Source organism: Rhamphochromis sp. 'chilingali' (assembly GCF_963969265.1).
Source record: "Rhamphochromis sp. 'chilingali' genome assembly, chromosome: 3".
In the NCBI taxonomy this organism is placed as follows: domain Eukaryota; kingdom Metazoa; phylum Chordata; class Actinopteri; order Cichliformes; family Cichlidae; genus Rhamphochromis; species Rhamphochromis sp. 'chilingali'.
The window spans coordinates 19,166,311-19,191,920 of NC_137931.1; the positions used below are offsets into that span (position 1 = coordinate 19,166,311).

A 25,610-nucleotide genomic window follows, 5' to 3' on the forward strand; every position below is an offset into this window, starting at 1 on the left:
TCTTTGTAGTTTCTTATGCCTTTGCTCAGTGTGATTTTTTTGTGTGTGTCTTTTTACATCATTATAAAATGACTTTATGGTCATTTTGTGTCCCTTTGAGTTGTTTTATGTCATTTTATGTATTTGTGATCATTTTGTGTCTCACTTGTCAACATTTCTGTTTCTTTGATCTTGTTTTGTGTCCCGACGACAAAGGGACAAAGACAGACAAAACGCGTTTTGTCTGTCTTTGCCCGTGTTTTGTGTCTCCTTGGTGTCATGCTTTTTCCTAAGATCCATTGGTTTGCTCTGCCTGCGATCCAGGCTGTATAATCGAACACAGATAACCGAGCAGTTGATGTTGACGTGGTAGTGATATATCTTGAGGTTTTTGGTGGAAACATTCAAATACACGTGAATAAAAGTTAGCAGAAACTGTTTGATAACAGCGAGCAATCATGCTGGACTTTGCCATCTTTGCTGTTACCTTTGTCATCATCCTGGTGGGCGCTGTCCTTTATTTGTACCCGGTAAGTTCCTGCAAGTTTGGCGTTAGCTTGCTACATTAGCGGGCTGTTGCCCTCATCCCAGTGTCCCAACCAAAAAGCGCTTTTAAATGTTTTAGTTCTTGTTCACGAGTTGGAGCACATTATTCTGAACTATTTAAGAGATTAATTGAGTAAGGAGTGTATTTTGCACATTTCGGCTCCCATTTAATATAATATTCATTGACCTAGTCCAGAGAAATCCAACTTCAAGAAGACGGAATGAGCGAAAACGAGATTTTTTTTTTTTTCATTTTTATCAGTTTCCTTTATGTGTTTGTGTTACAAGCCGATTTATTTCTAAACTCCAACTAATTTACTTCACATCCCTAAACGATATCATGTTCCATATGCGCATGCCATTCAATAAGAAATTGTTAAATTTTGTATTTTTCAAAGAGGTTCTGAATGGGACCCGCTTTCCGACAGGCAGAGCCATTATTTTAAATTATGTAAAGACTTAGTAGACATGTGGACACCACTGTGAGAAAAACTACTCATGTTTAATGACTTGTATTTGTGTTAAACAACAAAATCTCATTTCTAATCATATTTTCAGTCATCCAGAAGGGCCTCTGGTATCCCAGGTCTCAACCCCACAGATGAGAAGTAAGTTTTCATCTTTACCTTTATTTTTTCTGCTTCTGTTAACTCTTATTCAGTAACAGCATTTTGTAAAATATAGTACATTGTGCATAATAATTAGCTTCTTAAGGGTCCTGTCATCCTAATAGCTTTTGTCAGTAAATATAAGCATATGTGCGTTAATGTTCTATTTTCTGTTCTCCAGGGATGGAAACCTGCAGGATATCATCGACAGAGGCAGTCTGCATGAGTTCCTCGTCGGCCTGCATGATGAGTACGGCTCCGTGGCCTCGTTCTGGTTTGGTGGTCGCCCTGTGGTCAGCTTGGGCTCCGTAAGCGAGCTTCAGCAACACATCAACCCCAACCACGCTAGTAAGCAAACCAGTTTGGATCAGCAGCTTTTCTTACACTCAGGAATTTGTTGGGAAAAATATCTAATTGAAAAGAAGAACATCCTTATGCATAAATCTGCTGTTTCCTGCTTCCTTTTTAGCCGACTCCTTTGAAACGATGCTGAAGTCGCTGCTCGGCTACAAGTCCGGGATGGGAGGTGGGGCCAGCGAGTCCATCATGAGAAAAAAAGTGTACGAAAGTGCCATCAACAGCACGCTGAAAAACAACTTTCCGCTTGTGCTCAAGGTTTCCAAAGCCAAGAAATTATTTTTCTAAAATAAATAAGAAAACCAAAAACTTCCTCACACTTCCTGCTAACTGATATCTTGTTTCTTAGCTGGTGGATGAGCTGGTGAAAAAGTGGAAGTCATTCCCAGAGGGTCAGCACACGCCTCTGTGTGCCCACCTGCTGGGCCTGGCCATGAAGACGGTCACCCAACTGGCTCTGGGCGAGCGGTTCGGGGACGACACTGAGGTCCTTGCCTTCCGCAAGAACCACGATGCGGTGAGAAATTTTAGCACAAACCTCTGTGCAGTAAGCTTGGGGGACACAAAACTTTACTTTATTGGGATGATAATCAAAAATGCACCATGCTAAAGTTCTGCAGGGAGTTTAAGGCTCTGTAACTGATCATTGATTTTTATTAATTTATTTATTTTTGCTCTTCTGACTCACGCTTCCAGATCTGGTCAGAAATTGGAAAGGGCTACCTGGACGGCTCCCTGGAGAAGAGCTCCAGCAGGAAAGCGCACTATGAGAAGGGTGAGCGAAGGAGGCGTGTCAACGTGTGGGAGCGGTGTCTGGCTTTGTGTGGTGAAGCCAAATGGAAAGTCTGCAGAGTTTCCGATGTTATCTCTGTGTTAAGCCTCTTGACAGACAGACCGAGCACATTCACGGTTACCACCTTAATCAGCAGACAGGCTTTGTTTGGATAGGATCGATAGGGATTTACCTGCCAAGGACAGATGCTATTTTGGGTGCTGTCTGAATGGGCTGCAAAGACTGCATTTAATGTGTAACCCCACAGAGAGTGTCTGGCACTTGTTCATGTCACTTCATGTAACTCTGACACCCAGTTCTCAAAAAGTGGCTCCCCAGGTGTGAGAATAATTTACCCTTTACCCTATTAGTGCAGACAGGGGAACCTCACATTCAAGGTTTTGATGATTCAGATGTTTTTAAAGGGCCTGTCCAGCAGCTGTGGGACAAAATCTGTGAGCCGTGCCGGGCTAGGATGTCAGATTAGATTAGATTAGATTAGATAGAACTTTATTAATCCCTCGGGTGGGTTCCTCTGGTTTTGAGCCCTTGAATGTGGTCGGAGTCGCCACGGCTCTCATCTTGTTTTTTCCTCCTCGGTGGTCAGCTCTGTCAGAGATGGAGTCTTTGCTGTTGTCTGTGGCGAAGGACAGGAAAGCCCAGAGGAAGCAGGCGGTGTTTGTGGACGCTCTGCTGCAGTCCAACTTCACAGAGCGACAGGTGAATGCTGATGAGCTTCTGCTTTACATCCTCAGCGCTTTCACAGAGGTAAGAAAAAAAAACCGCTGAAATCTTGATTGTTTGTTTCAGATCATGGAGGACTGCATGGTGTTCACTTTGGCTGGATGTGTCATCGCTGCGAACTGTAAGTGGCCTGAATCAGAGGATGTGAAGCCTGCCAGATACAGTTTTTATAAGCACAGTTTCCCAGAGTTGTCTGATAGGCACTTAACAATAATGTAATGAACTTTTAGCTCTAAAAGCAAACAAAAGCTAACTTTTATTTATCTTTTATTAGCAAAAGGTTGTTTTATTCTGATTCTAAGATTACACACTGTGGTGTTTTGGCAGTGTGTATCTGGGCTCTTTACTTCCTGTCCAATTCAGAGGAAGTGCAGGACAAGTTGCACCAGGAGCTGGAGGACGTGTTGGGTTCTGATCCGGTTTCCCTCGACAAGATTCCTCAGCTCAGGTAAGCCTTTTGGACTTTTACGTATTTAGGCGTTCTTGAGTCGTCCTTCACACGCGGTGCAGCCAATAACGTTGATGCGATCGCATTTCCGTCCTCGCGTAGATACTGCCAACAGGTCCTGAACGAGACGGTGAGGACTGCCAAGCTCACCCCCGTCGCGGCTCGGCTTCAGGAAGTGGAGGGCAAAGTCGATCAGCACGTCATCCCCAAAGAGGTATCCGGTTTCCCGGAGTCTGCGGCTCTCAGCCAGATTATTTCAGCTGCACAAACACAGTGTTTGCTGTGTTAATGGTAAACAAGAACAGATAGAAACATTAAATAGCGTAAGAAACATAAACCGAGGATTTTATTTTATTTTATTTTTTTAGATGCAACTTTTGAATGTTTATTTAAAGTCAAGCAAGTGATATTCCTGTTTTGTTTTATTTTTCTTCCTTCCCTATTAAAGTGCGTTGTTCCCTCAGTTTTCCCAGCTGAGGTTAAAATACAGCAGTTTTGTTACACGTAAACACTGTTGTTGTTGTTACTTTCAGACGTTGGTGATTTACGCCTTAGGAGTGGTTCTACAAGATGAGGAAACCTGGAGCAGCCCTTACAGGTTTGACATTTTGGTTTTGACATGTTCTTCAGCCAGTTTAAAAATGGCTGCCAGTTCAAATCCCACTCATTCAAAATCTGCAATACAAAGAAAACTGTACTGGGTCACTAAATTATCACTCTATAAAACAGGATCTGTAACGCTCATTCCCAGTACTTTATTTATATTCTGGGACTAGTATGGTATCCCTTACTAGACTAAGAGGTACCATGCTGTGCACAAGCCCCTCATTTCTTTGTGTGTGTGTGTGTGTGTGTGTGTGTGTGTGTGTTAAGCAACCTTAACCAATGAATTGTTAAAACCTTACAAAGGCACCTAACTCAACTATGAACCAGTGTCGTGTCTACACATAACAGAGAACTTGGAAAAGATTTTAAATCTGATCTTTGTCTTTAACAGACATAAAATAGCATTTTTCCAGAGCTATTAGCTGAAAGGTTGACACATCTCGATGTGTTGTGCAGCATGTCCTTAAAAATGTTGAGGGAACTGAACAAGTTCAGGACAAAAAGATGCATGCTAAGAGATGCATCTTAAACTTCAGCTTATCTGTCACTGTTCATGGAAGTCTCAGTGGATGGATTGCTGTGAAGAAGCCATTCTTACTGAAGGGAATCAGGGAGAAAGGTTGAGGTATGAAAATTACACAAGAACTGGACTGAAAATCAGTGACAACATATCTGATCTTGTTAAAAGTAACGATTATAAACAAAGAAAAGTGCAGTCAGATTTTGATCCACCATCCAATACCATCTGGAAAGCATCTGATTGGCAGCGGTTTCATCCCAGAGGCTCAAATATCGATTTGGTGAGCTTGAAACTTTTGTTGTAGCTCCACCAGGGGTCAACATTTAGTTAATGGATTAGGAAAAATTTTACAGGAAGAGCTCAAATAATTTAGTTGATCATCAACACATCTATTTAATTTTTCCTCTATTTCATAAGTAACTTCAAAACTAATGGCATTTTGTCATCAGCCTTAGCTGTTATTTGTGGGGGGGTTGCTTTGAAGTTAATTCTAACCGGTGGGTGGAAATAAAACCTGCTAGCATTACCGTGTAGAGCTCGCTGGATTATCAGGTGTTTCCTGTTAAGTCTACAGGTGCATGTCACAGTTATCACCGGGCATTCATCTGCCTTCACCAGGTAACATAAATCTGCAGCCATCAAATAAACTGCAGTTAAAATAATGTGACAGCTTCACAGTGAGGGGCTTTTTTTCTTCCAAGTTAAAGTTGTAATATGTCTGTTTACTGGTTTGGTGAATACTTCAATCCTCCCTCAGGTTTGACCCAGATCGATTCGAGGAAGAATCGGCCAGGAAGAGCTTCTGTCTGCTCGGATTCTCAGGGAATCAGACGTGTCCAGAGCTCAGGTAAGAGGAAATTATCCACACTCTGTCACTCAGACTGCTAATTGTGAAAGCAGACTTCATTAGACCAACTTTGGGAAGTTTTGATAACTATTTGAAGCTCTTCTACACCTGGATGTCCTGCATCAATCACTATTTGGTCTCCGTTAGGTTTGCCTACACTGTGGCTACGGTCGTCCTCAGCATGTTGGTGCGGCAGCTGAAGCTCCACCGACTGAAGGGGCAAGTGGCCGAGATCCGATCCGAGCTGGTATCCGCACCGAAGGACGAAACCTGGATCACCGTCAGCAGAAGAAGCAGCTAAAACAAAGATTTAGAGAAAACGATGAAGAGCAAAAAGCAACACATTTAACATCACTGAATGAAATTACCAGCAGAGTATTCCCTGTTAGACGTCATCGTAGTTCCCCATCATGATGCCAGTAGTTTGGACTGACACTCTTAATTTGTAGGATTTTAAAGGCTGTTTCACCCACCTTGTACCACCACTGAGGCCTTAAGCATGACATTAGCTTTTTCCACTCACAGGTTTAGTTTGTCGAACGCTTCCTGTCTCTTCAGGGAGGGAGGCTCGACGAGTAAAGCTGGAGTTGCTAGGTTCTGGTGGTCTCTGGTGAAAGCCAGTCGAACTGCAAAGCACTGGGCTTTGAACACAGATCCTTTTAAAAGGATGTTGGGCCCTCGGGCCACCCTCATGGAGTCTGTTTCTGTTTCTCTAGTTTGGGAAGAAACATGCGCATGAGCATCTTCTGGGTTGATGAGCCTTTCTACCATCCTGGTATCTTCTCCACATCCTCAAGACTGTGTTGGGCAGACATCGCCTCATGCTACCAGGAAAAATCTGAACTCGAGAAAAAAAAAGTCTGTGGCCACAACCTACTAAACCTTTTATGGGGGTTGTCTTCTTGTTGCCTCTCCAGTTCATCTGCTGTTGGAAACACTGATATCCCTGAAGATCCACCAACTTGTGATGATCAAGTGCTAAGCAGTGTGTATTTCCAGCCCACATGTGCAAGACATTTTAAATTAAATTGGGCCTGAACATGTACAATAAATCAATAATAGCTGTTATTTTGTTTATTGGATCAACAGGTTGGTGTATAAGAGACCAGAAAATAGTAAAAGCATCTCAGCTTTCTACAGGGGGAAGGAGGCGCTTTTAGCTCCAGAAAGTTATTGAGTGATTGTTGCAGCTTTAAATTAAATGTTATGAGAGCTTTACAGAAGGGGAAGCAAAATCCTATTTTCTTCTCCTACTCCAGACTGGCTTCACAGTAACTAAAGCCTTAAAGAGTAATAAAAAATGAGTCCAGGAAATGTATTACAGGTTTTTATTGCGTACAGTAGTTAATATATAGTTATGAAATGTTTTATTCGCTGAGTTAAATATTTCTGAATTGAAAACTAATTAAAGAAAGAACGAAAGAAAGAGAAATAAATAACCTCTGAAGCACTCAGCAGTGGGAGTGTGCTGTGATGTCGCTTTGTTATTAATTTTGGGAAGCCCGGCTGTGGGGAGAGCCCTGCGGTACCGCGGGCGGCCACGGGGGCGCCAGAGAGCGCACCTCTCCGCTAAAGATGTGAAAATGGCGGAGCTACAAATGCTTCTGGAAGAGGAGATTCCAGCGGGACGAAGCGCGCTGCTGGACAGCTTCACTAATTTGGAAAGAGTCGCGGAGTACTGCGAGAGCAACTATGTCCAGGTAGGCTGACACAACCGTGGAGGGGAAGAAGGTGTAGTTTGTTTCTTTCTTTTTTTTCTCAATGGAGCGAAGTGGTGCTAGGCTAACTGATGCTAGCGCTGCCGATGCGGTGCAGCCGTGCTGTCAGCTAGCCTCGGCTAGCTCAGCAACAACCTGCTGCCGATGCGGGGTTTTTTTTGTTTTTTAAAATTAGATAACAAACTCATAATGTGGCAATTCCCCACCCGATTCATACCGCTATTTGTTTTCCTCTGTGTAACGATGTGTGTGAGCTGTGCATCCCACCGTGGTGGGTTAGCCGGGTAGCTCGTTAGCTTGCTGCTCGTCATCACCCCTCAAACCACCGAGCAGGCACCGTGAAAATCGATTTCTGTGCTCCGTGCGGGGATCAATCACTGCCAGCCAGCTGATCAGGCTCCGGCCTCAGATGTGGGACGCGATATCAAGGCAGATTAACCTCTGATAGGCTGTGACAGGAGACAACCCGCCGTGACAGCGTTACAAACAACTGATTTATGATGCTGTTGATGTAGCAGCCACACTTAAAACCCTTTTAAAATGCTCAGCCTGAAGCCATTCATGTGCACCTCCGTGCAGGAGAGGGGAGGGGGGTGATGTGGATACATTTCTGCCTGTGTGTGAGTGCAGCCATTCAGATGCTTTGAAATTCTGCAGGTGTGATCTCATCTCATTTCGGCATCTCCACTCATCACACACTCGCAGGCCAGCTTTCAGTAGGTGAGAAATCAGGGAATAAGCTAGGACACAAGGTGTGATGCTGAAATCTGACATCCCTGATGAGCTGGGCTGATCAGGTCTGACAAGTTGCCCTGGAAAGAAGAAGAAGAAGGAGGAGAGAGGTGGTGGATGTTGGCAGCTTGCTGTCTGGCAGGTTGCCCTGTGAGGTTTTCCCAGCTGCTGTCAGATGGATGTTATCACTTATAGATCAGCTGGACAGAAGCAGGAAGCATCAGGAGAATGTTTAGTGTGATGCTTCACCTCTTACGTTTTCATATTTTCTGTCCTTTTCTGTTTTACTTTAAAGCAGACTTCTTACAGCATTAGTCATTGAGGAATTTAAACCTGCTAACTAATATTTCGGGTTGTCATTCACATGATGCCACAGGTGTGTTTGCTCGAACTCCACGCCCAGGACTTGTTTGCAGTCAAGGGATGTTTCACTAACAAAACCAATCCCTAGTGTGTGAGATGTTTGTATTCACAGACTTCAAAGTAGGGCTGCTCGATTATGGCAAAAATGATAATCACGATTATTTTCACTGAAATTGAGATCGCGATTATTTGACGATATTTATTTAACCCTTTAAGACCTACTATAGAACCAAGTCCGCCAGAGCTTATATTATTTTTTTACATGTTGTAGTGCCATTTGTGGGAGCATTTCAAGTTGCTAAATAACTGTTATAGCCCATATTTTAATAATATGTATGCATTAAGTCCATAGTAACTACATTAATTGCAAAAAAGTGCAATAAACTACAAAAAAATTGAAAATCGCTTTTGTTTTGTTTTTTTTACATATATTTCTACTTGGAGAAATTTAAGAGGTTTATCCCTCAAAACTTTAAATACAAAAAAGTTGCAAAAAATAGTTTACAACAACAGGAAATTTATTTTGAGTGTCTTCATAGTTTTATTTTGGAGATACAGCAATTTTTATATACACTGCAGGAAAAACAAAAAAAACAATCCTATGATGCAAATTTGCAAAGAAAACAGCAGGTGCATCAAAATAAACTCTTTCCAGCAGTGCAGTTCTAAGCATCCCAGAAACTATTCAGAAAAGTCAAACACTCAATTAGTGGATAATTGAGTGTTTCCTCTATTTATCAGTTACTTTCTCTCAGACTCTTTCGACTTTTTAATTCGTGGAGTGATCGTTTATCACAAAAGTCACTTTTTTTTCTTCTTTTTTTTCCATGCACTGTTGGCAAACACTGTGCCATCAAAAGTGCATGAATTCTGTTTGGTTTACCAGCTGGCAAAAAAAGAACCACGTCCGTGCTGGTCCTACGCCTGCTTGCCTACCTGCCTGTCTGACCCGAGTCATTTCTAGCCTAACTACATTCTTACAAAACCCACAAACAAAAGGGGCAACAACTGAAATAATGAGCAAAATATTTTCACAATTTTCTTTGGTGGGGAGCAAAAGCGGTCCTGCAAATATTTTCAGCATCACTACGCCTGTCTTATCTTTGACATCTGATTCAGACTTTTGGATTGTGGAGCCTATAACACAACCTACCCAAGTTGCTGAGGTCATTGCTGTTATGTGTGGTCATGTCCCGGTGCTTTACATGTGGTGACAACCATGATAGAAACCAATAAAATCCTCTTTGTTCCGGCCATGTTTATCCCTCACGTCTGTTCTGATGGTTTGAGGAATCTCTTACATTGACATGTAATTCTTAATCCTTATACTGAGGTGATGATTGTTACTTTTCTGGTGTGTGTGGACTCGGTTGTTAGTTTTAAGCCATTTTGGATATGTTGTGATGTTTATTTTTGTTAATTGTGGTTCCCATTAGAGTCAAAAAGATGAGGATAGAGTGCTACTTTGTGGTCGACAACTTTCTTACTGTATGAGCCGGTCATTGGTTTCTCAGCCGAATCAGCCACTCATCATTTCAAAAAACCACAATGTTCAGCTCAAGAAGGTAAAATGGGACTTCTTACACCAAACATACAGTCTGTGGTTTGATGTTGTCAAGACAACGTGATGAAACATTGTTCAAAGGAATTATTAAGCTTTGGGACACTTTTGGGTGTTTGAAGCAGAGATCCAGTTAGATATTGACAGGAAGCTGTTCGGTCACTGTATTCGCTCTGAAATGACTATGCAGAGTTGTGGTATATTTGTAATGTGCTACCTTTACTTGGTGCCAGAGCTCATTATGATATATTGTTTTCAAGAGGCCCAAAATGTGCTTTCTAACAGCTGTTGTAGTATTTGGCTGAATGTTTGTCATACTGTTTGTACAAAGGCTCGTTTTACTGGTCCAACTCGTGTAGAGAGCAGTGCTGCTGCTGCTTTTTTTTTTTTTTTGCGTGGTGGCTTGAAAGCAGCCTTGTCCAAACGTTACTGCTACCCTTGAGCTTTAGTAGTGAATGACAGCCTACCAGGTGCCAGTACAAATGAGGGGACATGTTTTTTAGGGCAAATAATTGTTTTAATTAGCGTTTTTCTGACTTAAAATGGGTTGAAGATGCATGTAAGCCCAATCAGTAAGGGTGCAGCAAAGGCTCTGAATCTGTTATAACTTATTTAAGTGAAATTTACCTTTTTTTTTTTTTTTTTTTTTTTAAATTGTCTCTGCCCATTTTGACTTAAATTGTTAATTATGGTTTAGTAATGGAGTGATATCCATCCTCTCTTACCGTATACGTATCACTGGATTAAATCCGTCTCTCCTGTGCCAGCAGGTGCTCTCGTGACTTTTACCACATAACCTGCTTGTCCTCATTCTATAGCAGCGCTGCGTCCTCTGCTCTCCTGTAAATGACAGAGGTGTGGACTCGAGTCACATGACTTGGACTCGAGTCAGACTCGAGTCATTAATTTTATGACTTTAGACTTGACTTGAAAAAATGTTCTCAGACTTGTGACTTGACTTGGACTTTTACACCAATGACTTGGGACTTGAATTGGACTTGAACCGGTTTACTTGAAAAGACTTGATATTTCACCCCAAATATAAAATTTAACATGCATATTATATAGAGATTGAAAATGTGACGTCATTCACGGGTAGAACCGCAAAGGATTCTGGGAACTCGTGGCAAGCGGTACTAGCGCACGCAGGCTTTCAATTAAAATCAGTTATACAGCGATAAAAAGAAACACAAAAATGTCAAGAAGCCGTTGTATTATTAACTGCAATAGCCGGTCGCATGACAGCCACGGGAAGCCGACGGGTAAAGAGATCGGTTGTTATCGGATTACGTCGTGGAAGAGAAATTGTTCGAGCCATGTTTCCGAAGTAACAAAGAGGCGACTGGATTGCAGCCATTCAAAGATCAAATATAACGTCCTAGAACACTCCAGCTCACAGGTTAGTCTGCTCCAAGCATTTACACAAAGGTCAGTCTGCTGTTGTAGTTAATGCGTCATTTTTCTTAACATAATTGGTGATATAGGTTACAAGCAAGTCTGGCGCTGAACAGAAATTGTCGCGCTATGCTCCTTTATTTATTGTGCATAAATAGTAAATTATCCTGACACAATATTGCGTTTCGCTTCTGTTATTATGGTACACTGACAAAAACACATACTTTTATTCACAGGATAAAACAGGTTTTTTGTATCACTAATTGCCCAGTACGATTACAGCATACAATATTATTGTCACTGCTACATTTCTGTGATGCTACCAGAAATTATTTCCACTACTAATTAATTACCGTTGAGCTCAAAGGTCCTATTAATAAACGGTTAACGAATGTGTATTTATGAAGACGATTTGTGAGACTGGTAAACTTATGATACGTACGATGGTCTTTCGTTCTACACGGTGCATTTCAAGGTCCTGCACCCATCCGTCGGTAAACTGTACCTGGGCTTGTTGCAGTGACCGGAAGTTACTAAACTTCATGAGTGTATGCACTCACTCCAAGAACCGTATGTTTATAAATATGCACATAAATATGCTACGATGAGATAGCTGACTTCATCTAACTAGCAAATGTTGTCCAGGCTACGTTGGTGATACAGTTTTTTTTAATGTGTATGATATTTTTGTCATGCGATTTTAAAGCTGGTCCTACAACCGCATCCAAGAATAACATGCAGCGTATCTCAGAACTGTCGGTGAAAATTATTCTAGGAGCTAGGTTTAATTGAGCTGCATTTTAAAGAGGTGCAATTTCACAATTTGTGTATATTTTCTAAGTTCACTATTTTGTCATGTGTTGAGAAAAACACAGATTTTAAAATTACATGGTCTAATATTTACATTTAGCATATAACTGCAACATTATTTTTTCGTTTGTTTTTTTTAAAGACTCGAAAGGACTTGAAATTCAAAGTTTCAGACTTGTGACTTGACTCGGACTTTTACACCAGTGACTTGAGACTCGACTCTGACTTGCCTGACATTACTTGAGACTTACTTGAGACTTGCAAAACAATGACTTGGTCCCACCTCTGGTAAATGATGTCATTTGTTTGCATGCCATGCCAGATGCTTAAACTAGTTGGATTAGGGGTGTGTGTGTGTGTGTGAGAGAGATTGTTTAAAATTTAAAAAGTGCGCTGCATGTTTCACATGAAAGGGAATAGACTGATTACCACAGAGGGTGCTGCTCATTGAAGTCGTCATTGAAATCCCCGGATTGTTGCTTGATGCTGCCTCTCATTTTTTTGTGTTTTGTTTTTTCCTCACAGTCTTATGTCAGTTTAGCCCAGATATCCTTTCATTCTGATTCGATGTGTTTGTACAAAGGTTTCCTGTTAAAACTAACAAATAAATAAATAATAAAGAAGAGAAGGAAAGACGTGGGCTTTCCTATTATCCTGGCATCGCAGCCCTGGATTTTGGGGAGTTAACAGCATTGCTTAAATTTGAATTTTAAAGTAAAATCAATAAGTCGATATCCAATCACAGCCTAAAGGCTGCTGCAAACAATGCAGGTAATCTGCTGCTGTCTCTCGCACACAGGAAACTCTGAGCGGTTTTGTCGCCACTAATTTTTGTTGGTTACACTGCAGATTATGTGGAAATGGCGAGCTACAGCAATCAGACTTTTGCAGACCCTCAGATGACATTTTAATGAAGCTTGTTTTATCCCAGCTTAAATCTACAGCCTTACGATGGTCTTTTTTAGAAGCAAGAACAATGAAGTTTGTTCTGCGTCTTTAAGAAAACACCTTGATTGAGAGGGAAAAAAACAGAAATGAGTAATCTGAATATTTTATGACTCTAAAATGCTCAGAATTTTTTTTTAAAAAAGCCCTTAATCATTGCTAAAAGACTAACATTACTTGTTTAAATCTAAACAAAGGCAGTGCTTGATCACACAGACCAAATTAAAGCTGCAAATTGCCACATGTGAGAAGCAAAAATGTTTTTGTTTTTTTTTTGTGTCTGCCTTTGCTTTCATTCACACCATTATGTGCTGGCTTTGTGCTGCAGCTCGACCCCGCATGCTGCGCTCGGTGCAGTGTCACGGAGGATTAAGGAACACAGTTTCCCAGCAGAAACATTAGCTGATCCATCTGCCCTTTGATGTTCCTGTCGACGTGCCCACGCCGTGCCCACGGCCAATCGGCTGCCTCTGAACACTGCTTTCACGCCGGCTGCAGCTGTTTTACCTGCTACTCACTTCACTGCCGCTAAGCTCTTTTCTCTTGCTTCACTACAAATTTGCTTCTTGGTGCTGAAACCTTTTGCTCTCCATCCTGCTGACACTGACTGCATTCAGGCTCCACTTTTTGTGCACTGCTTTTTGTGTTGGGATGATATTTTCTTTAGCATTGAAGTAGCTCTAACTTCTTTAATGCCTTTTTGAAGTGCTCATGTGGGTATTTATCATTAGTGGGTCAGCACTGAGTTAAATGGTAACTATGTGCCGGGTTCAACATAACCTGTAGCCCCATTAAATCGTCCTTCATAAGGTGTGTTTGGATAATTACATGGAAAGGGGTCTTTTTAGCTGATCCATCCACTGGGGCTTGTTTTTTACAAACCCGTAGCTCAGCTAATTTGGAATCAAGTTCAAATGAAAGCCGTCTGTCTCTGTTCACCATCCTCTCCTTGCACAGAGGGCTGTGTAGCCTCAAAGCTGAGGTGCAGGTTCTTCCTGAGGCTGTGAGGTTCGTGTTTGTAATCTCTTGTATGACAGTAAATGAATACTGAATAAGAAGTCCTAGATTAACTCATTCACTGCCAGCCATTGGCAGTGAATGAGTTAAACCCATTGACTCATTCACTGCAATTGACGGCTATAGACGTCAATGGCAGTGAATGAGTTAATTTCCAGCCTGGGAACTTTCTTTTGAAGTGTGTGTGTTCTTTCTGTGCTTGTATCGTTCTCTTCTGATAGTCCGTCTTCCCCACAGGGGCTAAATTATACATGTGAGGTTAAATGATGATTTCAGCCACCAGTGGCTGTAGGCTAAAATGTGTGTATAGTAGGGCTGGGCCATATCATACCGTTCACGGTAATACCGGTATAATGTTGGGCAACGATAAGAAAATGAAATATCACGATAGAATATGGGTAAAATGCGCATGCACAGTGCCTCTGTTTCCATATGCACATGGTGGAAAAAGCTGGCGGCGACAGAGAATGAGAAGGGTGAAAGCGGATCGTTGAATGAAACAGATGAACTAGAATCGGTTTGTAAAATTGCTGCAACTTGAGTGGTGTGGAGCTGGTTTAGCTTTCGTCCGTCAGATACACAACAAAGCACTATTTTAGGTAGCGCATGCTAGCGGGCCGTCGTTATTACCGTGCTTTTTGGAAAATACGGCACACTTAAAATCAATCCTTTGATTTTTCTGAAAATCAACAGGTCCCCTTATAATCCCGTGTGCCTTATGTATGAATTTTGGTTGTGTTTACTGACCTCGAAACGATTTTATGTCGTACACGGTGCTCAAAAATCTGTCAGATGTTTTAGTACGACTTTGCTAAGCTACGAACCCGCACCACTTGATGGATTGTCAGAGCATTACGGTTATCGTAGGCAGGCGCCTCGCGGAGTGATACGTACTGTGCTTCAACATAATATTACCGTATTGTGTGTGTATAACCTCTTTTTAAGTTTTGTGGATGTTATACATGGTTATGCTGAGGATATGTCGGCCAATTTCCACTGGAAATGCCTTTTGGTTAAACTGTCAGCAAGGAATTTGCATTTGCACTGTTACATTTTTATATAACTTTAATCAACATAAAAAAAAACATCTGCTTGTTTAAGTGAAAATACATTGATGTTTTGTTTTTTGTTTGCACTAATAAAGTTGTGGAGTTGTAAAGTATTTTGTCTAGTGTCAATTATATCGTCAGTTATATCGTTATCGCAAATTTTCAAATGTATATCGTGATAAATATTTTTGGTCATATCGCCCTGCTCTAGTGTATAGATGTGCAAACAGTTGCTTGGTTTGCATGCTGACATTTCGGCAAACACTTTCTGACTGGCGGCAGGGTCTTTGAAAGGACTACATTTTTAATTACTTTGTTAGTGTTATTCCTAAACATTGTTGTGTACTTTTTATGGACCAATTTTACAGAATTAACAGCCTAATAACATCTTTTTTTTTCTTTGAAGAGATGCTGGCATTATAATACATTTTATTTGAGTGGATATCACCTTTAGCCTATAATAATATGCATCTTGCTGTTCCTGCTGCTACAGTAATCATCAGGGCACTGATGATAGTACTTTATGTTTTGTTAGGAAAACGGGAACTAGGTGTAGTATGTTACTGAAATGCAAAAACACAAAGAAAATGTAAAGAAATGAGGACTTTTGCACAATATTGTAGTACTCATTACAGAAAGTGTTTTGACTCAAAAGCAGAACATCTCTGTCTTCTTATGTTTCTGCACTTGTAGAGAATAAATGTGCAGATGTTGACTGCTGTTCTTCCTGTAGAAGCCAAGCCGACTGGAACAATCCATTTATATTCTGCTTGTTTTTGTCAGGGATCAAATGCAAACACAGTCGTTTCAGAGATGCCAGAACCCTGTGGGGGAACCAGTCGTCTGCTGCAACCTCTAATCTTTGTAGCTGCCCACCCTCATACAGCAGGCTAGAAGTAGCCCTGGAAGTGTGTAAATGCCCCCTGTGGGATTTCCTCTGTGTTTTGACATGGCCCTTGTCTAAACTGTTAGAATTTCCCAGAGGAACCCACCCGAGGGATTAATAAAGTTCTATCTTATCTCATCTGAGTACAACAAGCACTACAAAATATGCAGGAATCTTGTAGTGTAAAGGTGGCCCACTTAAAGTCTGCATTTTTTCAGAATGTCCTCAGGTAACACAGGCTGTGTTTTCCCCTCTGCTCCCTCAGTTTTCATCACTTTGTAAAACCTGCATCGTTTGCTTTCCATGAAATGCAAATCGTGTCTTTTGAAAGTCAAATATCCATTTCTCTTCTTCAGACTCCAGACAAGCAGAGGGCGCTGGAGGAGACCAAGAACTACACCACCCAGTCTCTGGCCAGCGTAGCCTACCTGATCAACACGCTGGCCAACAATGTCCTGCAGATGTTGGACATCCAGGCCTCGCAGCTCCGCCGCATGGAGTCCTCCATCAACCACATCTCACAGGTGAGGGAAGTTAAACAAATCAGGCTTTTGACTCACCTGCCAAGAAGGAACCCCCTCCATCAGTTCTCAAAGCACAATTAACAGTTAAATATGGCCTTTTAATTCTCTTTGTCCTTTTTCTATTGGGTATTAAGCACTGTGTAAGCCTGATTAATGAGGTTTTAATAAAGTTTTACTATCCAAATGGACCAGACGCTGATGTGACTGTGTGGATAATGAATGTATAATTCAGTGTATCTGCATTGCAGGTAAATATGTGTGCTGGAGCTGCACGCTGGATCGAAAGATAAAAGGGTTTCAACATGCAACAGATACTTCAAAGCAATCAAAACCCTAAATTATGAAACACTCTGAAACACCTCTTCCTCCTAATAAAGTCTTGGCAGGCTTTTAGGACTAAGTGTTTTAATTTTAAGAAATGAAAACATGCCTCTCATCCTTAGACGGTGGACATCCACAAAGAGAAGGTAGCACGGCGGGAGATCGGCATCCTCACCACCAACAAGAACACGTCCCGTACGCACAAGATCATCGCCCCGGCCAACCCTGAGAGGCCTGTGCGATACATCCGCAAGCCCATCGACTACAGCCTGCTAGATGACATGGGCCACGGAGTTAAGGTGCTGTTTCTGGGCTTTTTTCCCTTAAATTTGGCCAAAAGTAGTCTTAAAAAGTCACCAACCACATGCCAGTTTATAAGAGTGATGTGATTATTTTTATAATATAAAAATAATCACATCACTTACTTAAATAGTTAAATACAATACTTAAATATTGATTTAAGGGATAGAATTTAGTTTATATTGGTATTTTTTTGCATGCAGTACTGTCAAATACTTAACTTTAGGGGTCAAAAGAAGACCATGGAAATGTGTTTGAATGTCGGAATTAATCCAGGCTGCTCACTGATGAAAGTCTAAAGATAAGCAAAGGACTTGTAGAGGTCATGTTCTTTATTATTAGGTTTCAGTGGTTTTCAAAGTCAAGAAATCTAAGAAAAAAATCAATGACTCAGGCTTTTCACATGGACGGGGAGCCAGTGACGGCCAGGACATTAAGCCTGTCACCTGCAGCTGGAAACAGGCTTTTCTCATGATTTTATGTTTAATAAAATCATGGGAGAGGCTGATTCTTAAAGCTTTGTTCCTGCTGACTTTCTGAACAATGACGAGCTTGTTTATACAGAAAACCGAAGCGCTGGCTTTCAACCTTATGAAGGTCGAATTCCTCAGATTTTAAACACTAAGCTATTGTTGGCCGGATCTCTCCAGCTCGGCTTTGTGAAGCACAAGCTTGAACAACTGTTGTTTTCCTCTCCTCCTTCACACACTAATCACCTGATTTCTTCTCTCTCTCTTTATGCTTGCCTAACTTTATCTTTGTTACCAACTGTAGTGGTTGCAAAGGTTTAAGGTAAGATTTCCAAAGTAAGAGCCCCAAACAAGGAAGGGCTTTTTGTGATTTGTGGATGTTTTGTATTGTTGTGTCTGTGGTTTCTTTTACATTTTTGGTTTGTTTGCAGTTAAAGATGTGTTTGCTTACAGATATTCAGATTATATTTCAGAAAAATGCTTTAACCTCCTAGGACCTGGCGTCCACATACATGGACATCACATTTTGGGTTATTTAGAGTAAAATACTAAATTTTGCTCTACAAGGGCCTGATATCCACTTACAAGGACATTATACTGCTACTGTTCTATCAAAATTTTAAACGAATATCCTCATATGTGGCTCTTATTTTTCTTAAAATCAAAAATAAGGTTGAAAAAAAATCTGGTAATTCTTTATTTTTACATTCATCGGGCCCCAATATGCCCAAATATCAAAGAGAAATTAAAAATGCATGTCGTGGAAGAGTTCGGGTCTTAGGAGGTTAAAAATGAACTTGTGAAAAATCCTTTTCCTGTCACATTTTTAATGCACAAAAAAGTAGAAATATCAGTATTCGCTTCATGTTGTCGTTTTTGGAAATAAAACCTGGAAAAACCTTGAAAGATGCAAAATTTACAGCTGGTATGAGAGGAAATGCAAATGCATTACACCATAATTTGGAGCATATTTGCATCCATGTGTCGCGTAAACTGCAATTTATATTTGATTACTACAACCACAATTGAATCACAACAACCAGCTTTGTATCATCAACACCAACTGTTATGATTTTATATTTTAGTTGATGATGATGATGATGATAATAATATTGTGTTACATAGGAGAGCCTAATTTGACTCTGACACTTCTGTTATGCCTTTCAACAGACTGTCTGACTTAGATAAGCCTACTGAAGGCCGTCTCCTGTACTTTGTCGTGCTATGACTAAAAAACCCCCCAAACTTTTATGTGCTTTGACCTAATTTAACATTTTAGCAACTTTTAATTTGAATTTGTGGCAATTTGTGAATCTGTGACAGAACGTAAAGAAAAGCAGAAAGTTTCAAGACCTTTATTATCATTATCCAACAGAAAGCTGGTTGTAATGACCAAGTGTGCAAAGGCAAAATCTATCCATCAGCACTTCTAAAACCAGCCAATTAGCATGTAATATATTTTCTTTCTTTTTAAACTGCTTCAAGTCTTAGTCACCCACATTTATTCAGCATTCATATATTATCTATACCTAAGCACTTTATCTAACATTCACACAATCACACTCATACTCGCTGGATGCACCTCCTCCCAATGCCTCCATGCAGCCGATGCAAATTCACCAACCTTCCGATCAGTAGATGACCTGCTCTTACCAACTGAGCCTTAGTGTGGACGATGGAGATGAATTCTTGTTACTTGGGCAGATGTTGTTACCTCCTCATGCTAACCTAAGCTGCCTCCTATAGGAGTGCTGTTGATCTTATCTTCTAACTCTCATCACAAAATAAAGGATAATTTGAAGGTTGACAGCTGTGTAAGAAGTCTAATGGTTAACCAGCAGATTTCTAAACCAATGTCCACCTACCTGCCACAGGCCAGCGCTCAGAACATGAAGGCTGGAGGAGGCGGACTCCCTCGCACCAACCCCCCCACACAGAAGCCCCCGAGCCCACCCATGACGGGGAAAGGGACGCTTGGGTATGTAAGCTGTGCAACCACCTTGATGTGTGTTGAGACGTACGTACGGCGTGCAGAGTCGGTTTTGGGAGGGTAACGACAAGGCCTGTCATATGGACGTGGTTACTCCCAGTTTCATCATCGCTCCTTTACCTCCTGGTTTAATTAGTCTCTTCAGGGTGGTTTCAAATCTGTTTTAGGGCCAGTTCACATTTCTGTGCTGCTGAGACAACCTCATTTCTTTTATACAAGAAATATTTTTACATCAAGCTGCATGCTGAATTTTGGATTTGTTAGGGTTTCTCGCTCTCAGCCATGCACCATGCATCTTTTAAATAGGTTTCCCTAAATTCTAAAGAGTTGTTTTTTTTTTTTTTTTTTTGTTGGGTTTTTTTTTTTTTTGTGTGCAAGTGTGTTAAAGTTTGCTCTTTTTGGGATGCTTAAAGTTGTCTTTTGATAATCTACTTGATATGAATATAAGCAGCAGTGTTTGCAAAATACGAGCTGATGTCTGTTCACAATTTTCTTTTTTTTCTTCTTCTTCTTCTTCTTCTTCTTCTTCTTCTTCTTCTTGTTTTTTTTTTTTTTTTTTTTTTTTTTTTTTTTTTGTTTGTTTGTTTGTTTGTTTGTTTGGTTTGTTTGTTTGTTTTTTGTTTGTACCCAATTTAATACCTGGCTTTTTTCTTTTTTCTGGCATTCAAGACCAGAACAAGGATTTTTAAATCCCTTATTTTAGGAAAAGAAACTTTATATTTTGGGGTTTGTAGAAGAAGAGATTGGTTTTGTATTGGTTGTCATCTAAAGAAAGAAAAAAAAAAAAGCTCTTTTATTCTATTTTTAGTTCAAACTTGTTAAACTCCTCCTGACTGAAATTAGATCAGACATCAAAATGAAAAAGCATCAAATGGGAAAAACAAACAATATTGTTAATTTTAATTTCTATCAGCTTCACTTTAAGAAGACAATTAGCTGCGTTAAACCCATCAAATCCTGCCTGCCTAGCAGTACAGATACATGGTTGATATTAGCCTATTTTACCCTGTCACTATTTATATCCCAGCACTGGTGTATGCATGCTGGCTGATGAGTAAAAAGAAACTGATGTACTTACATGCTTAACTAATATTTTCCCAACTGAAAATAAAAAATTAGAATAAAATACAGAAGATTCAGTTGAACAAAATGGAAAATGTACAAACGCCGACCTTCTGTCCAAATTCAGCTTCTATATATAAGACCTGTGGTACTTTCGGTGATCGTCAAGTTGAGTACAAACAACGTACATTTAAAATGACACAAACAAAAAATGGCATTCGCAAGGGGGTTGCTGAATACCAAAATTAACTGGGATTTATAACAAATCTTTTATAAAGTTTGTTAACAATCACTTCATGTGTGACGATCTTCGTGCAACTTTTCATTCAGATTGGCCGACCCATTAATTAGGAAGTAAGGTACATATTATATATATTGCACTGCATTATACAAAAGTAATGATCATTATGATCACAAGGTATTTAAAGCTAAAAAAAAAATAAATCTAAGTGTAAATCATACCAGCTGTGATCCCATTATTTCTTAAAGGCATCTTAAAAAGGAAAAAAAAGTTTTTTTTGTTTGTTTGTTTGTTTGTTTGTTTGTTTTTATAAATCCCGGATTAGCCCCATTCTTATTGCATTTTGTTTATTAAAATTGAAGATTTTTTTTTTTCCTTTCTAGTTTGCTCTGATAATGTCATTTTCAACTGATTGAGTCTTTTTCCAAAAATGTCTTTTTGAGTCATCATCATTATTTAACTATAAAATGTATCTTTCAGCTCATATCTTGTTCATGCTGCTAAGTAATTACAGTGAATGTATTTTATCTTAACCATTAAATTGAGCACTATCAGCCAGATTTAGCCATACGGGCAGGCTGTGACAGGTTAATGGCTTTAATAGACTTTAATTTTAACTGTATAATGTAGGTGTAGTTTTGGAGCAACTTTAATTAGAGTGTCACTTTTCACTGAAGTTTTGTGGTCCTTTCTTAGTTTTGGAGTATTCTAATGTTATGTTCTGTGTCGGAGCTCATGGAAGCTGCAGAGGTGTTTGGTGTTGTCTGTCTTGTGCCTGACTGTTGGAGGTGTGTTTTATCCCACAGGAACTCTGCTAGTGCACCTCATAATGCTGTGTGTGTGTATGTCTTACCCTTGGGACAGTCCTATGTATGATGTGCTGTTTGTGTTTCTGTGGAAAAAGTGTATGTGTGTGTGTGTGTGTGTGTGTGTCTCCTTCTGTCCCTTCAAGACGCATGCCGATCAACCACAGCTGCAACCCTCCATGACGCACCTTCAGCCGCAGCCTGTGGCTACAGGCGGACATCCTGTGTGATTTTTAATTTGTCGCCTTCTCCTCTGTTACTCAACTACCTCAGTTTTCATTTTGAGTTGTGTGTTTGTGACCCAGCTCGCCCACTCCTGGCTGCCCCATATTCCTCATAGCAGCGTTTTGCCATGGCAACAGTGCTCAGAGATGGGTCACCCCACTGTGTCAGCTGGGAAATTTACATCCAGCACATCTTATTGCAGGCCCAGATCAATAAAACCTCAGGGTTATGTTTTTTTTTCTATCCCTCCCATGTTAAAAACTGATCATCGTAGAGCTGCTGCTGGCTGAAAAAACACATTTCCAGGTTTTTATTCAAGGAGTTTATAGTTCAGAAGATGTGGGTGGGAACAATTGGGAACACTTTAGGGATTTAAACCTGTTGCTCTGATTTTATTATTTTAGTTCCCTTGAACAATTTCATAAATTCAGGATTGCTTTTGCTAATTTACACTGAGAGTCTAAGTGTTGAAGTTACTACATAACTCAGGAATTGTTGCTAAGTGACTAAAATTGAGTGGCATCATAATATTTCATACAGGAATACTTTTTTTTTTTTTTTTTTTTTATCATTTCATGAAAAAAAGAGTATATAAACACAAACTGTACTAGCAGTAATACAGATTTTTTTAAATTAAAATTTTCTTTGTTCCAATCATTCTTGAAAAAGGTTTAAATGCTAGCATCAATTTAACATCATGAACCAGATGAGCTTGTGACTCCATAACACTGTGATCAATGAAAAATACAGTCCCTTTTAAATATCTTTGAAGTTAGTGCCAGCAAGATGGAAAAAAAAAAAAAAACAAGCTTCATCTCTCATTGATCTTCATCAGGGGTGTCAGACTCAGTTTTTGTAATGAGCCACATAAAGCCCAGTTTAGTCTCAAGGGAGCCAGGCCAGTAAAGCAACTGCACCATAAACTGCCTTTGTTGTTATGTAAACCACAAGTAAACTTTGTCTTTGAGTGAACTAGGGGCTCTATAAAAGCACAGTACAGTTACTGTAGAGTTTTTAGAGCCAAACGGATAACGTGGGTTTACTCTTTATGATAAGAATTGGAAATGCTTGTCACATTTTCACCCTAGCGTAATGCTAGTGTAACCTAACCGTGAAGGGCAATGCACTTTGTTCAAAAGCTAAACATATATAAAAACTAGATTGCAGTTTGCCTCGTCATGCTTATTATATTTAACTGACACGAACCTGAAACTAGCTCGTACAACGTTTGAAACTTGCAGTCAGTCTACTATCAGTTTTGCAATGGAATGAGGTTGAGCAACAAGGTCTGCATGACAACAGTTTAACTGCAAAATGACATAAGAACTCAGTAACTTTGGTTTTATATAGGATACAACAGTTGGAAACCAGTCCAGTTGGTTCCCCTGTTGTAAAGAAACTAATTGTAGACAGGTTGGAGACTGACTCAAGTTGATTGCGAACTTTCACCAACCTGTCTGGGAGTGATTGCAAACAGTTTGAGTCGGACTGTGATTGTTTGCAGACAGGTTGCAATTGTTTTGTGATTTAATGTGGTTTTCAAATGCAAAAAGAATGTAATTGCAATCAATGGGCAACCACAACCACGTCCTGTTTTTATCCTAGTGTGACTGTGCCATGAACCACAATTGTCCAGCTGTAAAATAGATACAGTTTTACGTAAGCAATAAATGTCTTATAAATCAACAAATCAAACATGTCAGTAAAACTAGTTTTAATTGTAGTAGTTGCTTGATTTCATTAAGTGCAAACAAACTCATGGTGTATCTCCTTGGGAGTGTGTTTTTCAGCTGACAGCAGCCACGTCATTTCTGACTCCGCCCCCCTCACCTGTGGACCCCAGCCAGCCCCAGTGTTTCACCACCTGTCATCACCCATTTTTTTTGGTTTTTTTTTAAGTTTGCACTTGTTTGTTTCTTGCTCTCCTCCTCCCTCTCCCCCCTCCCCTCCCCCTACACTTCTCTATGGATGCCCTCCTTTCTCCCCCCCTCCCCTTCCTCTCGACTCCTGTCCTCCTGACCCTCTCGCAGGCGCCACTCCCCCTATAGGACGCTTGAGCCGGTGCGTCCACCCGTTGTCCCTAACGACTACGTCTCAAGCCCGACGCGCAACATGGCGCACCCCCAGCAGAGCCCTGCACGCACTGCATCTGTTAATCAGAGGAACCGCACGTACAGGTACCCCCACCCCACTTCCCAGCATGCCTCTCTACACTTTTTAAACAAGCCCCCCACCCCCCTTTTGCCCCACTCTACTTGCCTTTTCTTCTTCTCCCCTCCTACACTTAAAAATGCGATCCAGCTTCTGAGCACTTTCTCTGATATGGTACCTCGTTGAAATTATAACCACTCTTACTTCCTAAAACTCACATCCAGGCCCACATCAGCAGCTCCAGCTCCCAGGAGAAGCCCAGACTGACACATTATTTAGAAACCTCCTCACCTGTTTGCTCCCCTCGCTGCTCAGATAACAACAAAGAAACAAGCATGAGGTAGAGATGCAGAGCTTTATTTAGCTTGGCTAGACACAGGTTCCTATGGTAATAGTCATTAAATAGGCAGCGTCGCCCCCACAGTCCTGTCAATCCACTGTCAGTTCATCTCCCAAGATGAAGCTTTTTCATGCCCAACACGGAGTGATATTCTTAGATCCACCCTGCCTGCCGTCTCAGAAGTAAAAGCAAGAGGGGTTTTGGGAGGGGGAAAACAACATGGAAAGTTTCGTCACGGTGTCCCATCTGTTGGCCAAACGTTTCAAGTATTTCTAGAAATAGGAAAACTTCCTCGACTCTCCTCTCAGCACGAGTGTGTATCTGCTCCACTCATCCATAGCTCATCTTCTTCATCTCTCAGCCATGCGCTCTCCCGCCTGTCAACAGAAAGTCTGCCCCATGTTTCATGATCTTTCCTGCTGCTTTTACGGCGTCTCATATCTGTCTTTGTCCCGTGTTGCCACTGCGTCAGCTGTGTCATGTGTTCCTGTGAAGGCTTCCAGCTGCCCCCACTTTTTCTTTTAATATTGTCACTGTCACATAGTCATTTCAAAGGCATACAGCTCACGCTAACACATCAATGCTCTTGAGGGTGCTACATTAATGAAGTGAGTTATTAAGAACAGAAAAGACAGCTGAACTGTGTGTTGCTTGAGGCTGGTTGCAGATTGAATATAAAACTGTATTAGAGAGGTGAATTATTTATAGATCTAAATTTCACTTGGAAATAAATGATGTGAACCTGGGAACAATGTCAGGAACTTTCAGGAAATGTCTGTTGTTTTCCCCAAAGGATCAAAGGATTAAAAATCAGCCAGGTTCAGTGTAAACAGTTACTCCAGCATCTTTTCAAGATTGGGATTGGGGATCTGAGTTCAACAAAACTTTACAAGACCAACACTGGTGTGTGTGTGTGTGTGGGTGTGTGTGTGTGTGTGTGTGTGTGTCAATATTTTATGTATTTTTTTTAGAAAAGAAAGAAGTGGAGGTTAGAAAACAAAGCACCATGTGATATCCTGAGTTGTTGGCGTTCCTATATCGCCATGCTAATATTGGTCACTGATTAACATGCAACTGACCAATGATGCTGTTGTAGCATTCATTTAGCATTAGCCCAGAATTTAGCTAATGCTATTAAAAGCTGTCACTAGCAAAGCAACAATAGTAACCTTAATTTGGCCACAAACCTAATTTTATAATGTATTTGGTATAAAAGGTTGATCGGGGGAATTTTTTTATTTTTTTACTACAGTAAACACTTTATTCGGTTCTTGGTC

The 25,610-nt window shown here is 40.6% G+C and overlaps 2 protein-coding genes across 4 annotated transcripts in view; both read left to right on the forward strand.

The window, feature by feature from the left end:
* The first annotated feature begins 296 nt into the window (after positions 1 to 296).
* Positions 297 to 6,607, forward strand: cyp20a1 (cytochrome P450, family 20, subfamily A, polypeptide 1). The gene is made up of 13 exons (XM_080877709.1): positions 297 to 509; positions 1,084 to 1,133; positions 1,315 to 1,481; positions 1,603 to 1,748; positions 1,840 to 2,007; positions 2,187 to 2,265; positions 2,870 to 2,982; positions 3,073 to 3,127; positions 3,334 to 3,454; positions 3,557 to 3,668; positions 3,988 to 4,052; positions 5,338 to 5,427; positions 5,575 to 6,607. Exons 1-13 carry the CDS (start codon positions 438 to 440, stop codon positions 5,726 to 5,728), a joined length of 1,392 nt encoding a protein of 463 aa, XP_080733835.1. The 5' UTR covers positions 297 to 437; the 3' UTR covers positions 5,729 to 6,607.
* The window catches only part of abi2b (abl-interactor 2b), a 33,341-nt gene continuing 14,332 nt past the window's right edge, over positions 6,602 to 25,610 (forward strand). For all 3 annotated transcript variants that reach the window (XM_080877706.1, XM_080877707.1, XM_080877708.1), the window contains exons 1-5: positions 6,602 to 7,127; positions 16,260 to 16,427; positions 16,871 to 17,047; positions 19,393 to 19,496; positions 23,873 to 24,019. In XM_080877706.1, the coding sequence (XP_080733832.1) occupies positions 7,011 to 7,127; positions 16,260 to 16,427; positions 16,871 to 17,047; positions 19,393 to 19,496; positions 23,873 to 24,019 (713 nt within the window). In that variant the 5' untranslated portion in view covers positions 6,602 to 7,010. The remainder of the gene's footprint in view (positions 7,128 to 16,259; positions 16,428 to 16,870; positions 17,048 to 19,392; positions 19,497 to 23,872; positions 24,020 to 25,610) is intronic.